We start from the raw sequence: 12219 nt of genomic DNA on the forward strand, positions 1-12219 counted from the left end.
CCTTTCCACTCTCTGACCTCTGACCCAAAGCATCTTCAACCTTCTGTTCTGAGTTAGAAAAAGATGTGAATTATAGGGCTCAGGATGTCAGAGCTGGGAGAGTCCTTAGAACCCAGGAGGTCAGAGGGAGGAGGGCCCTTAGAACCCAGGAGGTCAGTGCTGGGAGGGCCCTTAGAACCCAGAATGTCAGAACTGGGAGGGCCCTTAGAACCCAGGAGGTCAGAGCTGGGAGGGCCCTTAGAGTCCAGGAGGTCAGAGCTGGGAGGGACCTTAGAACCCAGGAGGTCAGAGCTGGGAGGGCCCTTAGAACCCGGGAGGTCAGAGCTGGGAGGGCCCTTAGAACCCATGATATCAGAGCTGGGGGGTGGGTCTTTTAGGACACAGGATGTTAGAATTGGGAGGTTCTTCAGACACAGAATATTAGGGTTGTATTACTTTTCATTTTATAAAGAAAATGAATCCTAGAGAAGGTTGCGAGAAGAAAACACAGAGAATATCTGAAAACTTTAATCTTTTCAATCATCAAGACCTTTTCTTTTTCACAACTGATAGTGAGACCCTGGGCCTAGCCTCCTGTCCTGGGTCATTTGCCCCAGAGTTCCCTGTCCTCATTGCTGCTGCCCCTTCTAGGAGAATTAGGTCCTGAGCCTGGCCGGTGGCCAAGTTTGTCCCTGAGTGCCCCCTCCAACCCCAGAATTCCCTTGTTCCCCTTGCTTAGTTCCTCCTTGCCAGATAGACAGGGTCTGAAAACTCATCCACATGGAGCTTTTAGGCCCCAAAGAGCTCATCTCTAAGGCAGGGTGGGGCAGAGGGGGAGGATTGCATTCTATTCGTCCTTTCGACCAGGACTTACTGCTTGTTTTTCTTCCTTTTTAAACGACTGCTTTATTGGTTCTAATCTCAGTTATTCTTAGCTATATTCTTCTTCCCTTCTTCCTCCTTGCCCCTGCCCCTTGTTGTATTCACTACTAGATAATGTGTTGGACACTCTACACATAATCCCCCACCTCTTCAAGGAAAGTAAGAAGCTCCATTTGGAGACCTGTATTTTACGGGACGATCGCTCTCAATCCCAAAGAATGATTCTTAATCACAGGCACTATGGCCATTGCATGGGGGAGACAGTGATGGGCATGTGTCTATCTCGGGACCCTTCATTTGCCCCTGTAGAAAGCTGCCCCTATTTTGACTACACTGACCACCCTGAGCTCTGCCCCTCCCCAGTTCAAAGGATGGAAGGAAAGGTCAGGCGGTCGGCTCTTACCTGGTCCCCAAGAGGGTCTCTGAGGCCCTAAGGCTGGAGCCGGGATTGAACAATGATTTGTACAGGGAACCTGAGGAAGAATGCAGAACCCTAACATGTTAGAACTTGGAAAGACTTTTTAGATGGGCAGAGAAAATTAAACTTGTTTCTATAGCGGTGAGTCTGGGTTTGAGGTAGAGACATATTGCCCAGAGAGCTGAGCTTGGAGCCAGGAGGTCTCATCTTCCTGAGTTCAAATTCAGTCTCAGACACTTAATAGCTGTGTGATCCTGGGCAAGTCTCTTCCCCCTGTCTGCCTCAGTTTCCTTACCTGTAAAATGAGCTGGGAAGGAAATGGCAAATCACTCCAGTATCTTTAACAAGAAAACCCCAAACAGGGTCATGAGGAGTTGAGCACAACTGAAACAAGTCAACAAGTCTAACAGTTTGTCTGTCACTTTCCCACCCCCTTTTCTAAGTAAATTCCCCTTGGGTCCAAAGGACTGGTATTCTTTCCATTTTCCAGTTGAGTAAACTGAGGTCCACAAAGGGAAAACAACCTGTCAAGTCACTGAGTCAGTGGCAGAACTTATGGGAGAGGAGCATTAAGGTGCCTTCTCCTAGTGTAGTACAAGGGTTTTTCTTGCTATACCACAATTCCTCCTTCTGTTTTCTCAGGGTGAGTGTTGAGGAAAGGAAAAGGTCCCATTTTCCATCCTTGCTCCTTGGGCCCTTCCTCCAGGGGCCCTGAAGGCTCCAGTCAGGGATGGATATGGACACAGTTACAACCCTTGACCCAAAGCATCCTGGTTTTTCATTGTCTAAAGGAAACTTAAAAGACATTTGCCCAGTGTGCGACCTCTTCCTCAGCTGCCCAGCTGGGCCCTGAATTATAAAACCAGCGCTCCGGCCCAGTGGCAAGTGTTCCACCCTGAGAGGCCGTGCTCCTGCACCTGCATGTCCTCCTCCTTCCTCTGAGGGTCCTGCAATGGTGACTCCACTCCTTTATTTCACATGAGAACACAATCTTGGAGGATTTGCCCAAGAACATGCAGGCAGTGATGGGCAGGACCAGGGTTCACAGCCAGAGTCTCCATGTCTGCCAGACTCTGCTGCTTTCCAGAAAATGAAATTTAGAGAAAGGAATGATTTATCTAAGGTCACTGAGCAAATGGGGGAGACTAGAAAACAGGTCTTCCAGTGTCGGAATGTTCTGTGGGAGCCTGTGAACTGGGCAGTCCAAGAGTTCTGTCATCTTCTGGGGAGGCAGGAGGAGAACAGAAGGAACCCTGGACTCTGGCAGCAAGTGGGGTCCTAGACAGAGGGGATCATAGGGGGATGGAAGGGGACTATTCACTCACGGTCCCAAATGGTGGTTCTTTCGGTTCTGATGTTGGGAGGTGGGCTGCCAGATGCACTGTTTTCTTCTAGATCTGCAAGAGAGAAAGCCCAGTGAACATCTCCCTCCCCCAGCTCCTTTCTTCACTGCCTTCTCTTCCTTCGCTCTTCCCTCTTCCCCCTCCCTTCCTTCCTTCCCTCTTTCCCTCCTTCCCTCTTTCCCTCCTTTCTTCCTTCCTTCCTTCCTTCTTTCCTTCCTTCCTTTCTTCCTTCCTTCCTTTTTCTCTTCCTTCTTCCCTCCCTCCCCTCCTTCCTTCCTTCTTTTTCTTTCTTTCTTTCCTTCTTTCCTTCCTTCCTTTCATTCTTTTTCTCTTCCTTCTTTCTTCCCTCCCTCCCTTTCTTCCTTTCCTTCCTTCCTTCCTTCCTTCCTTCCTTTTCTCTCTTCCTTCTTTCTTCTCTCCCTCCCTTCCTCTCTTCTTTTCAAATGCAAGTGGGGTTACATAACACCGCTAATAAGTTAAATTTGAATTCAGGTCTACTTGACTCCAGGTCCAGTGCTCTACCCATTATACTACCACCTAGCTAAGGCATATGTAGCTGAGGGTGATCTTGAAAGGTTTCAAGTAAAAGATGATATTTAGGTGGTATCACAGTACATGGAGCTCAGGAAGACGAGTTTACATTGAGCCTCAGACACTAGTGGTGTGATTCTAGGCAAGATGCTTGCCTCAGTTTATTTAACTATATAATGGGGATAATACTAGTACTTAACTCCCAAGGCTACTGTGAGCATCAAATGAGATCATATTTGTAAAGTATTGTGCAAATTTTTTTCATGTTATTTTATTTTTTTCATTTTATTATAGCATTTTATTGGCAAAAAATATGCATGGGTAATTTTTTAATATTGACCCTTGTAAAACCTTGTGTTACAACGCTTCCCTTCCTTCCTCCCAACCCCTCCCCTAGATGTTAGGTAGTACCATACATGTTAAATATGCTAAAGTATATGTTAAATGCTATATATACATACAGTTATCTTGCTGCACAAGAAAAATCGGATTTAGAAAGAAGGTAAAAAATAACCTGCAAAGAAAAACAAAACTGCAAGCAAACAGCAATAGAAAGAGTGCAAATGTTGTTTTGTGGTCCACACTCATTTCCCAGTGTTCTTTTACTGGATGGAGCTGATTCTGTTCATTACTGATCAATTGGAACTGGTTTGAATCATCTCATTGTTGGAAAGAGTCACATCCATCAGAATTGATCATCATATAGTATTGTTGTTGAGGTATATAACGATCTCCTGGTCCTGCTCGTTTCCCTCAGCATCAGTTCATGTCAGTTTCTCCAGGCCTCTCTGAAATCCTCCTGCTGATCATTCCTTATAGAACAATAATATTCCGTAACATTCATTTCCCACAACTTGTTCAGCCATTCCCCAGCTGATGAGCATCCACTCAGTTTCTTGCCCCTACACAAGGGGGGCTGCCACAAACATTTTTGCACATGTGGGTCCCTTTCCCCTCTTTCTGTTTGGGCTATAAGCCCAGTAGTAAGTGTTGTGCAACATGCTAACTATAATGATGATGATTGTTACTCTCCAGCATGGGAAACAGTTGTGTATAAGAAATAGGTTGAAGACTAATTTGACTATAGAATGGTGAAGGGAAGAAATGTGTGTGTGGGCACATATACATATATACCTATATTTGTGTGTACATGCATATATGTAGATGTATATATATATATATATATGCAGATATATGTCTGTGTCTATGTGTGTATGTTTGTGTCTGTCTATACTGAAAGGGGATGTTGAGGACAGATTATGAAAGGTTTTAAATTCTCAAAAAGAGAATGGAGGTTCAGTCCCAGAGCCGATAATCAGTCACTAGAGTTTGCTGAGGAGCCCCATGACGTGATCTGGCTCATGCTTAAAGTCCCTTGTGCAGCTGAGGGAAGCACGGATTGAGGAGCTGAGAGGTCTCAGGGAGGTTCTAGCATTCGCTCTGTGATGGGGACCTATCAGCGCTTGTTTCCTGTTGACAGACTGGGCTTCAGGCCTGGTCTGCTGTCTGGAAATGTGCCGCTGGGGATTCCTGGCTGCCTTACTGTCTTATCTGCCCAGAGAAACCTCTTCCCCCTGGTTGCTCCCTCCAAGTCCTTCTCACACTCCATCCCTGTGATCTTAGCTGTGCATTGGCCAGTTCCTCCCTGAACCTCCATTTTAAAAGACACGGCCCAGGCAGTAGATGCCGTCAGCCCTCTCCAGGAGGCTCCGTTGACTGGTTTTCTCTTTCAGGGCCTTACTCTATCTTTTCCTCCCCTGGCTTCCCTTTTCTGTTCCATTTTATGGGTTGTCTTCTCCCATTAGGATGCAAGCTCCCTGAGGGCAGGAACTGTCCTCCTTTTTTGCTTGTTTCTGTAAGAATCCCAACACTTAGCTCCAGGTCTGGCTCACACAGTAAATAATATTGTCGACAGACAAGACTGTACTGCCTATTTCTACCCACTGAAGACAAAACCTAAAGCTCAGTGCTGGAGATGGTGGATTAGAAGCAATGTTTTTCTGGAGATGAAGGATATTGATTGCGTTCCCAGGGATTTCAAAATAACCAAATCCAATGTCACCCCCCCCTCCTCTCTGCTTAAGACTCAAGGCTTTTGCAATGAGATGGAGTTGGGCTAGGTGGTCTCTAAGGTACATAACGTTCCATGTTCTAAGGATCCTTCCTGTTCTGATGGTCTCTCTTCTAAGCCCCTCGCGGCTCTGATACTTCTAAGTGCCTCCCGATTCTTCCAGTCTGCCTTCTAAAGCACCTCTCTGCTTTGATATTCTAGGTCCTAGGGTCCTCCTTCCCAATCCTTCCCATCATCTGTGTTTGGGAATGTTTGGCAAGTGTTCCACAAGCTGTTTTTGGAAGGGGATATCTAAGTGTCACATCTTAGCATTGCCTGGTATGATCTTCCCACAAACAAAACCCTATAATTTATAAACCTCAGGTGTCCCCCAGGCCCTTACACTAATGATGTTAAAACTCAGGAGAAGCCACAAACCACAGGAAGGAGATGGCAAGGAAATGTGCTTGGGGAATGGGACTCCGCCAGCAGTCGGGCAGGATGTGGGAGGATGCTCACGATTCTCTCAAGATTAGGGGAACTGAGCTGGAGATGTCTAACTATTCATAAATCGACTTCCCTAATCCCCTGGAAATTTACTTCCATAGCAGTTGGCTAATGTCGAAGCTTGGGGATCCTTAAACTGACTAAGAGTATACTCATACCCATTTTATAGCCCCCTGGAATTGTACGAAAGACTCTCAGCGATGGAGTCAGTTCCTTCTTCCTGGTAGCCTGATCCACACTTCCCTCTGCTGAGACACCCAGCCCTGCCTCCTTGGGTCTCAGGGCAGCCTGACGTTCTGTAGCTGAGACTTGTCAAGAACTGAAAATCTCTTTCTTGGCTGACTTTACCCCAGCGAATCCCCATGAGGGTCCTAATGGCCACGAGAGGTCACCATGAGAGAACTATTGACGCCTTGGGAAAAACCAGTTTTTGAAAAATTTTTCTCCAACCCAATTGTACTTGGCTCTAAAGTGACTGGGGAAGGAGGCTAGTCAGATTCAGAAGTAGCTGATGTGGTGACTAGGGAGTGTGTGTGTGTGTGTGTGTGCGTGTGTGTGTAAGAGACAGAGAGACAGAGAGAGACAGAGAGACAGACAGAGACAGAGAGAGAAAGAGAGAGAGACAGAGAGAGAGACAGAGAGACAGAAACAGAGAGAGACAGAAACAGAGAGAGACAGAGACAGAGAGAGAGAGACAGAGACAGACAGAGAGAGAGAGAAGAGAGAGAGACAGAGACAGAGAGATACAGAGAGAGACAGAGAGACAGAGACAGAGAGACAGAGACAGAGAGAGAAAGAGAGAGAGAGAGACAAAGAGACAGAGAGACAGAAACAGAGACAGAGGAGAGAGAGAGAAGAGAGACAGAGACAGACAGAGAAATAGAGACAGAGACAGAGAGACAGAGACAGAGAGAGAAAGAGAGAGAGAGAGACAGAGAGACATAAACAGAGAGAGACAGAGACAGAGAGAGAGACAGAGACAGACAGAGAGATAGAGACAGAGACAGAGAGACAGAGACAGAGAGAGAAAGAGAGAGAGACAGAGAGACATAAACAGAGAGAGACAGAGACAGAGAGAGAGACAGAGACAGACAGAGAGAGAGACAGAGACAGACAGAGACAGAGACAGAGAGAGAAAGAGAGAGAGAGACAGAGAGACAGAAACAGAGAGAGACAGAGACAGAGAGAGAGACAGAGACAGACAGAGAGAGACAGAGAGACAGACAGACAGAGAGACAGAGAGAGAGAGACAGAGACAGACAGAGAGACAGAGACAGAAAGAGACAGAGACAGAGAAAGAGAGAGAGAGACAGAGAGACAGAGAGACAGAAACAGAGAGAGACAGAGACAGAGAGAGAGACAGAGACAGACAGAGAGACAGAGAGAGAGACAGAGACAGACAGAGAGACAGAGAGAGAGACAGAGACAGAGAGACAGAGACTGCGGGAGAGAAGGAGAGGGAGGGGGAAGGGAGGTCATTTCCTGGTGCCAGACATCCCTTGATGGTTTGCTGATGGGCCAATTGGGCCTTCTCCCCTCTGCCTGCCTTCTGGTTGCCAGTTGGAAGGTGCGAAGCAGTGGGCAGGTGTCCCTAACAATGGAAGGCTTCCAGAGCAGGGCCGGAGAGCGGGAGGGACGCCAGCATCGCAGGGTTTGGCGGGGCCTTTTCTCTGCATTCAGTCCCGACGGGCTGCCTTGTGTCTGCCTCCCAGGCCCTGCGTGCGGGTCAGGGGTGTGTGGGGGTGCCGGGGAGACACCCCTCGGAGCGCTAGGAGACGCTCTAACCCTTTTATCAGGAGAACTTGGTGGATGAGACCGGCCTGGAGCCATTAACGGGCTCGCGCTGGGTGAGGGTGAGTGAGGGCTGTCCCTCCTGCCCTTATTTCTGCTCGGTGGCTGAGGGCGGGCGGCCTGGGTGCTGGTCTCAGCTCTGCCACCAGGGGGAGAACCCGAGCAAGTCGATGCCCCCTCCCCCAGGCTCCCAAACGGGAGCGGAGACGCGGGCCTCAGTCCCCGGGCTCACTCCCCCTGAATCACCGCGGGAAGAGCTGAGGGGCGGCCGGCGGAGCGGGGAGTCTCCGACAGAGTCAGGCCGGCCGCGGCGGCTTGCGAGGCCTTCCGGGAGCCGGCGCAGAGTCGGGGCCATCGGCTTTTACAAGGATAGAACTTCCCGAGCCTGAGCCCTCGGTGCCGCCTTCGCGCGTCTGGCCGGGGGCGGGGGGGGGGGGGGGCGGGGGGCGCTGCTCGTCTCTGGGGAAATCAAAGGGAAACGAAGCGTGTTTACAGCAACACCGAGGCCCCAGACCTGCCGCCCCAGCACCTTGGCGGCAGTCCTGCCCCCTAGTGGCCCCCACAGAAATCAAGAGGCTTCAGTCTTGGCTTCCAAGGATTCCGCCCCAGGAAAGCACTTTTAGGCCGAATGGAGGCTGAGACACTTTCTCCGCAAGCCCGGGGGCCAGACTGCGCTTGGCTCTGCGCTTTGTGCATCTGTGCTCCAGTCGTCCGTCACGGGCATCCCTCCTCTGTGATAGCAATCGCGGCCCATCCCGCTAGTCGCCCAGAGTCTCCTGTCTCTGTCCGCCTTCGTTCGTTCCTTCCTTCTTTCCTCTTCTTTCCTTCCTTCCTTTCATTCTTTTTCTCTTCCTTCTTTCTTCCCTCCCTCCCTTTCTTCCTTTCCTCCCTTCTTTCCTTCCTTCCTTCCTTCCTTCCTTCCTTCCTTCCTTCCTTCCTCCCTTCCTCCCTTCCTCCCTTCCTCCCTTCTTTCCTTCCTTCCTTCCTTCCTTCCTTCCTTCCTTCCTTCCTTCCTTCCTTCCTTCCTTCCTTCCTTCCTTCCTTCCTCTTCTTTCCTTCCTTTCTTTTTTCTTTTCTTTTTTTTTTGGCTGAGGCAGTTAAGGGTTACGTGACTTGCCCAAGGTCACACAGCTAGGAAGTGAGACCAGATTTGAACTCAAGTCCTACTGACGTCAGTGCTCATTGTCTAGCGCCACCTAGCTACCCCCCTCTGTCCTTCTTTAGAGACCATCTTCCCCATATCTTCATTTTTATAGTTTGAAAAACTGAAGATCAGAGATACCAAAATGGCTTAAGGGTACATGTCAAACAGGTTGTAGATTTGGGATTAGAATTCACACTTCTGTAGAATCTGCTCCCATTGAGATAGTGAACTTACCTTCCCCACTCCAGCCGTACAATTCTTTATAGCAGTTTTCAGTCATCTTCGTGATTGGTAAAATGAACTGTAGCCTCTTCATGCCCATCATGAACACCGCCCTTTGGGCGACTCTCCTTTAGTTCTGAAGTCCCTGTGGCCCTCTTGGACTTGAAGGAATATCACATCACTGGGAGAAGACTAGTCTAAAAAGGTGGTCCTTTCTCTTCAGACAGAAGTCATTAATAGAAAGGCTCTGGATCATTTTCTAAACACAATGCAGATGGCTTTATTTCTCCTTTTTGGCTGAGTCTAGATCATAGTAGTGTCTGTCCAAGATGAAGATGCTGACGGATTGTCCATCGAGCTACATATTAGGCAGTCTTCACCCACGTGGTGTTTCTTGTGGGGATAGGTAGGCTGAACTCTTTCCAGTGGATTATGGGCGTCATTTAGAGTTGTACAAGGTTCTGAGGCTTAGTGCAATGAACACAGACCATCTATAAACAGGAGTTTTTGGAGGATCCCACCATCTCCTCTTGACCTGGACTCTACATCACACCTTCACCATGATAGTGACCATTTTTGATGAGTATGTGTCTCCTCTTGCTTCACATCTTGCTTAATATGAATGCTTAGATGCTCCTCAAACAAAGTTGTCTCTGCTATTAAATCTTTCTGAAACAGATATAGAAGGTACCTTTCTTGGATTAATTAGCACCTTTAAGGTTTAGCCTTGTTTTACAAAATCAAGTTTTAAAAAGTCAACAAACAATAAATACACCAAGATCCTTTATTCCCTGCATTTTCCAGCCAACTTCAGTGTGACTGTAAAGATGTAGCCTACCATGGAATATCTTCTGTGGAAGTCTGTTACTCTCTTCTGCCATCTGTTAAAGATGCTCTTGTGTATATTAACTTTTCAACATAAGAACTTTGTACAGATGGGACAGTGGATGTATTAGTAGTCTGGAGTTGCTGGTATTCTCTTGTTTACCTTCATTATTTTTTGAAATGATAAAGTTGAAGTTTTTTTGCATGACTGTTATTTTCCTCTTTTTCAGATACCTTCAGAATGAATTCATCAATGTCTTCAAAACTTTGGCACAGTAATCTTGTATGTACTTGGTCCAGGGCCTGGGATAAAACAAAACTGGAGTCCTTGGATGTAGAAGTGGGTAGAACCAGAATGAATCAAGGAGGGAAGGATTTTTGGTTGGTGTTAGCTTTTTTTTTTCAGGCACATCTGATTTATTGTGGTCCCATTTAAGATGATCTTGACAAAAAATATAGGAATGGTTTGGCATTTCCTTCTCCAGTTCATTTTGCATATAAGGAAACTGAGGCAAATAGGATTAAGTGATGTACCCGGAGAGTAAATGTCTGAAGCTGGATTTGAATTCATGAAGATGAGCCTTCCTGACTCCAGGTTCAGTGCTCTGTGTACTATGGCACCACCTAGCTGCCCTAACAGCTGAACTCCAATGATTGAATTTAGGCAGCAGGTTTTAGGGGACAGAACAATCTCTGGAGTCAGAAGCTCAAATCATACCTTTGATGTCCATTATCTGTGTGACTCTAAGATAAGTCACTATATTCCCCTGACTCAGTGTCATTTGTAAAATTTCTGAAGCCCTTTCCAGACCTAAAACTAGGAGTCTGAGTGTGAATATAATGTCATTAATACCTCTCTACAAAGTTGGACAGAGCCCAAATCTCTTTGTTATCATCAATACCTACTCATACTTTTATCAACGACTGCATCCTGGAAGAATGAATCATAATCTATTTTTAGAAAAAGTTATAGTTTGCAATATAAAATCCCCCTGAATTCTATAAGAATACAAGTATTATGGTTTTTTTTTAGTTGCATTATATGAATCTTAGGGTAGAAATTATAGTCACAGAGACAATAAATTTTGGAGTTGAAATTTCAACCAAAGTTTTCCTGATTTCAAGCTTATTTGTTCTTTTATATCATGCTGCCTTCCAAAAAGTAAAGAAGAAATTGGTTTTCAGTTTACTCATTTATAAAAATAGGGAATTTCTAGCTCCAAATTCTGTGATCCCTGATTCTGTCTCAGGCTAACTTCTTGGTTCATTCTCAAGATATTCTTAATATAGATACATAACATCAGTCCTCTCTTCTGCCAGTTTATAACCTGTTTAGATCTTGAATCATTTCAGATTCTTCAAGCTTCACCCCACCTGCCTGGATTCTTGACCTTCTGCCTTCTTTGACCATTGACCATTGTCTGGCTTTTTCTGTCCCTGCCCCCAGTGGGTGATCCCTGTCCTACATGCATCCTTACAGTCCATCACTCATATTCTTACTGGAATAGTTTTATCTGTGGCTATGGCCCCAGGATCATATTAGCACACAGTTGGAAAAAAGAAAAAAAGGAACTAAAACTTTGATAGGTAAGTTGAATTGGTCATCTCCTCAAATGTACCTTGTATCTTGATGGTCAATCCAGAATTGACCTCTCCTCTGCTGGGATCTCTGCTCCAGAAGCCAATCTCTTTCTCCCTTTCTCTCCCTCTCCCTTCTCCTTCTCCTCTCTCTTTCTTTTTCTCTAGCTCTCCTTTAAAAATAAAAATAAAATTAGTTAATAATGGTTTGTTAATTTTAATTACCAACATAATAGTTATTTTTGTTTTCTTTTGTTCCACCAAATTTCTATTTTTGTGTTCACTTGGGTGTTAATTCAGTTATTATTTTCCTGGTCTTTTTTTTCCCTTACAACCAGTCAGTCACCCTGGTATTGCGTCCACTTAGTCTCTGAAGAAACCCTGTTACCAACCCAGCAGGGCCTGTTGTCCTACTCTCCCCTGAATTTTTGGAGCCTATTACTTTTCTCCAGAGGGGTCTTGCTTTACCCGTCTATACTCTCCCCCAACTCAAATGTTTGCCTAATCACAGATAAAGAATAATCCCTTTCATGGTAACAATTACAAATCCTACTTCTATAACACTTTCAGATGGGTCAAGTTAATTGATCAAAACCCTCATGAAATAGGTAGTATAAATATTATCTTATATGTAAAGACAGAGCCTTCAAGAGTGCCATTGCCCAAAGTCATATAGGAACTAAGTATCTAAGGCTGTACCCAAGTATTTAAACCTGTGTCTTCTGGCTCCAAGTTTTCTTGTTCTTCCTCCTCCTCTTTTTCCTTCTCCTTCATTTTCATTCTTTTTGGGAGTTACTCATATTCACATATTCTTATGTTTATATATTTCAGCCTGCTAATAATCATCATTACCTTTCTCCATTGTCCTCTGGGAGATACTCATTTCCAATTCTTCAGAGATATTCTAGGTCTTGCTGCTATGCAGTAACTGGGTAAAATGTTTATATTG

At 45.9% G+C, this 12219-nt stretch overlaps 1 protein-coding gene across 4 annotated transcripts in view; it reads right to left on the reverse strand.

Annotated features, from left to right (window-relative positions):
- VWA5B1 (von Willebrand factor A domain containing 5B1) overlaps positions 1–12219 on the reverse strand; it is a 119021-nt gene that overhangs the window by 6028 nt on the left and 100774 nt on the right. For all 4 annotated transcript variants that reach the window (XM_051988362.1, XM_051988363.1, XM_051988360.1 and 1 more), the window contains exons 19-21: positions 11312–11443; positions 2605–2676; positions 1265–1334 (exon numbers count right to left, since the gene is read on the reverse strand). In XM_051988362.1, the coding sequence (XP_051844322.1) occupies positions 1265–1334; positions 2605–2676; positions 11312–11443 (274 nt within the window). The remainder of the gene's footprint in view (positions 1–1264; positions 1335–2604; positions 2677–11311; positions 11444–12219) is intronic.

The sequence above is a fragment of the Antechinus flavipes genome, chromosome 3 (genome assembly GCF_016432865.1).
Source record: "Antechinus flavipes isolate AdamAnt ecotype Samford, QLD, Australia chromosome 3, AdamAnt_v2, whole genome shotgun sequence".
NCBI lineage: Eukaryota > Metazoa > Chordata > Mammalia > Dasyuromorphia > Dasyuridae > Antechinus > Antechinus flavipes.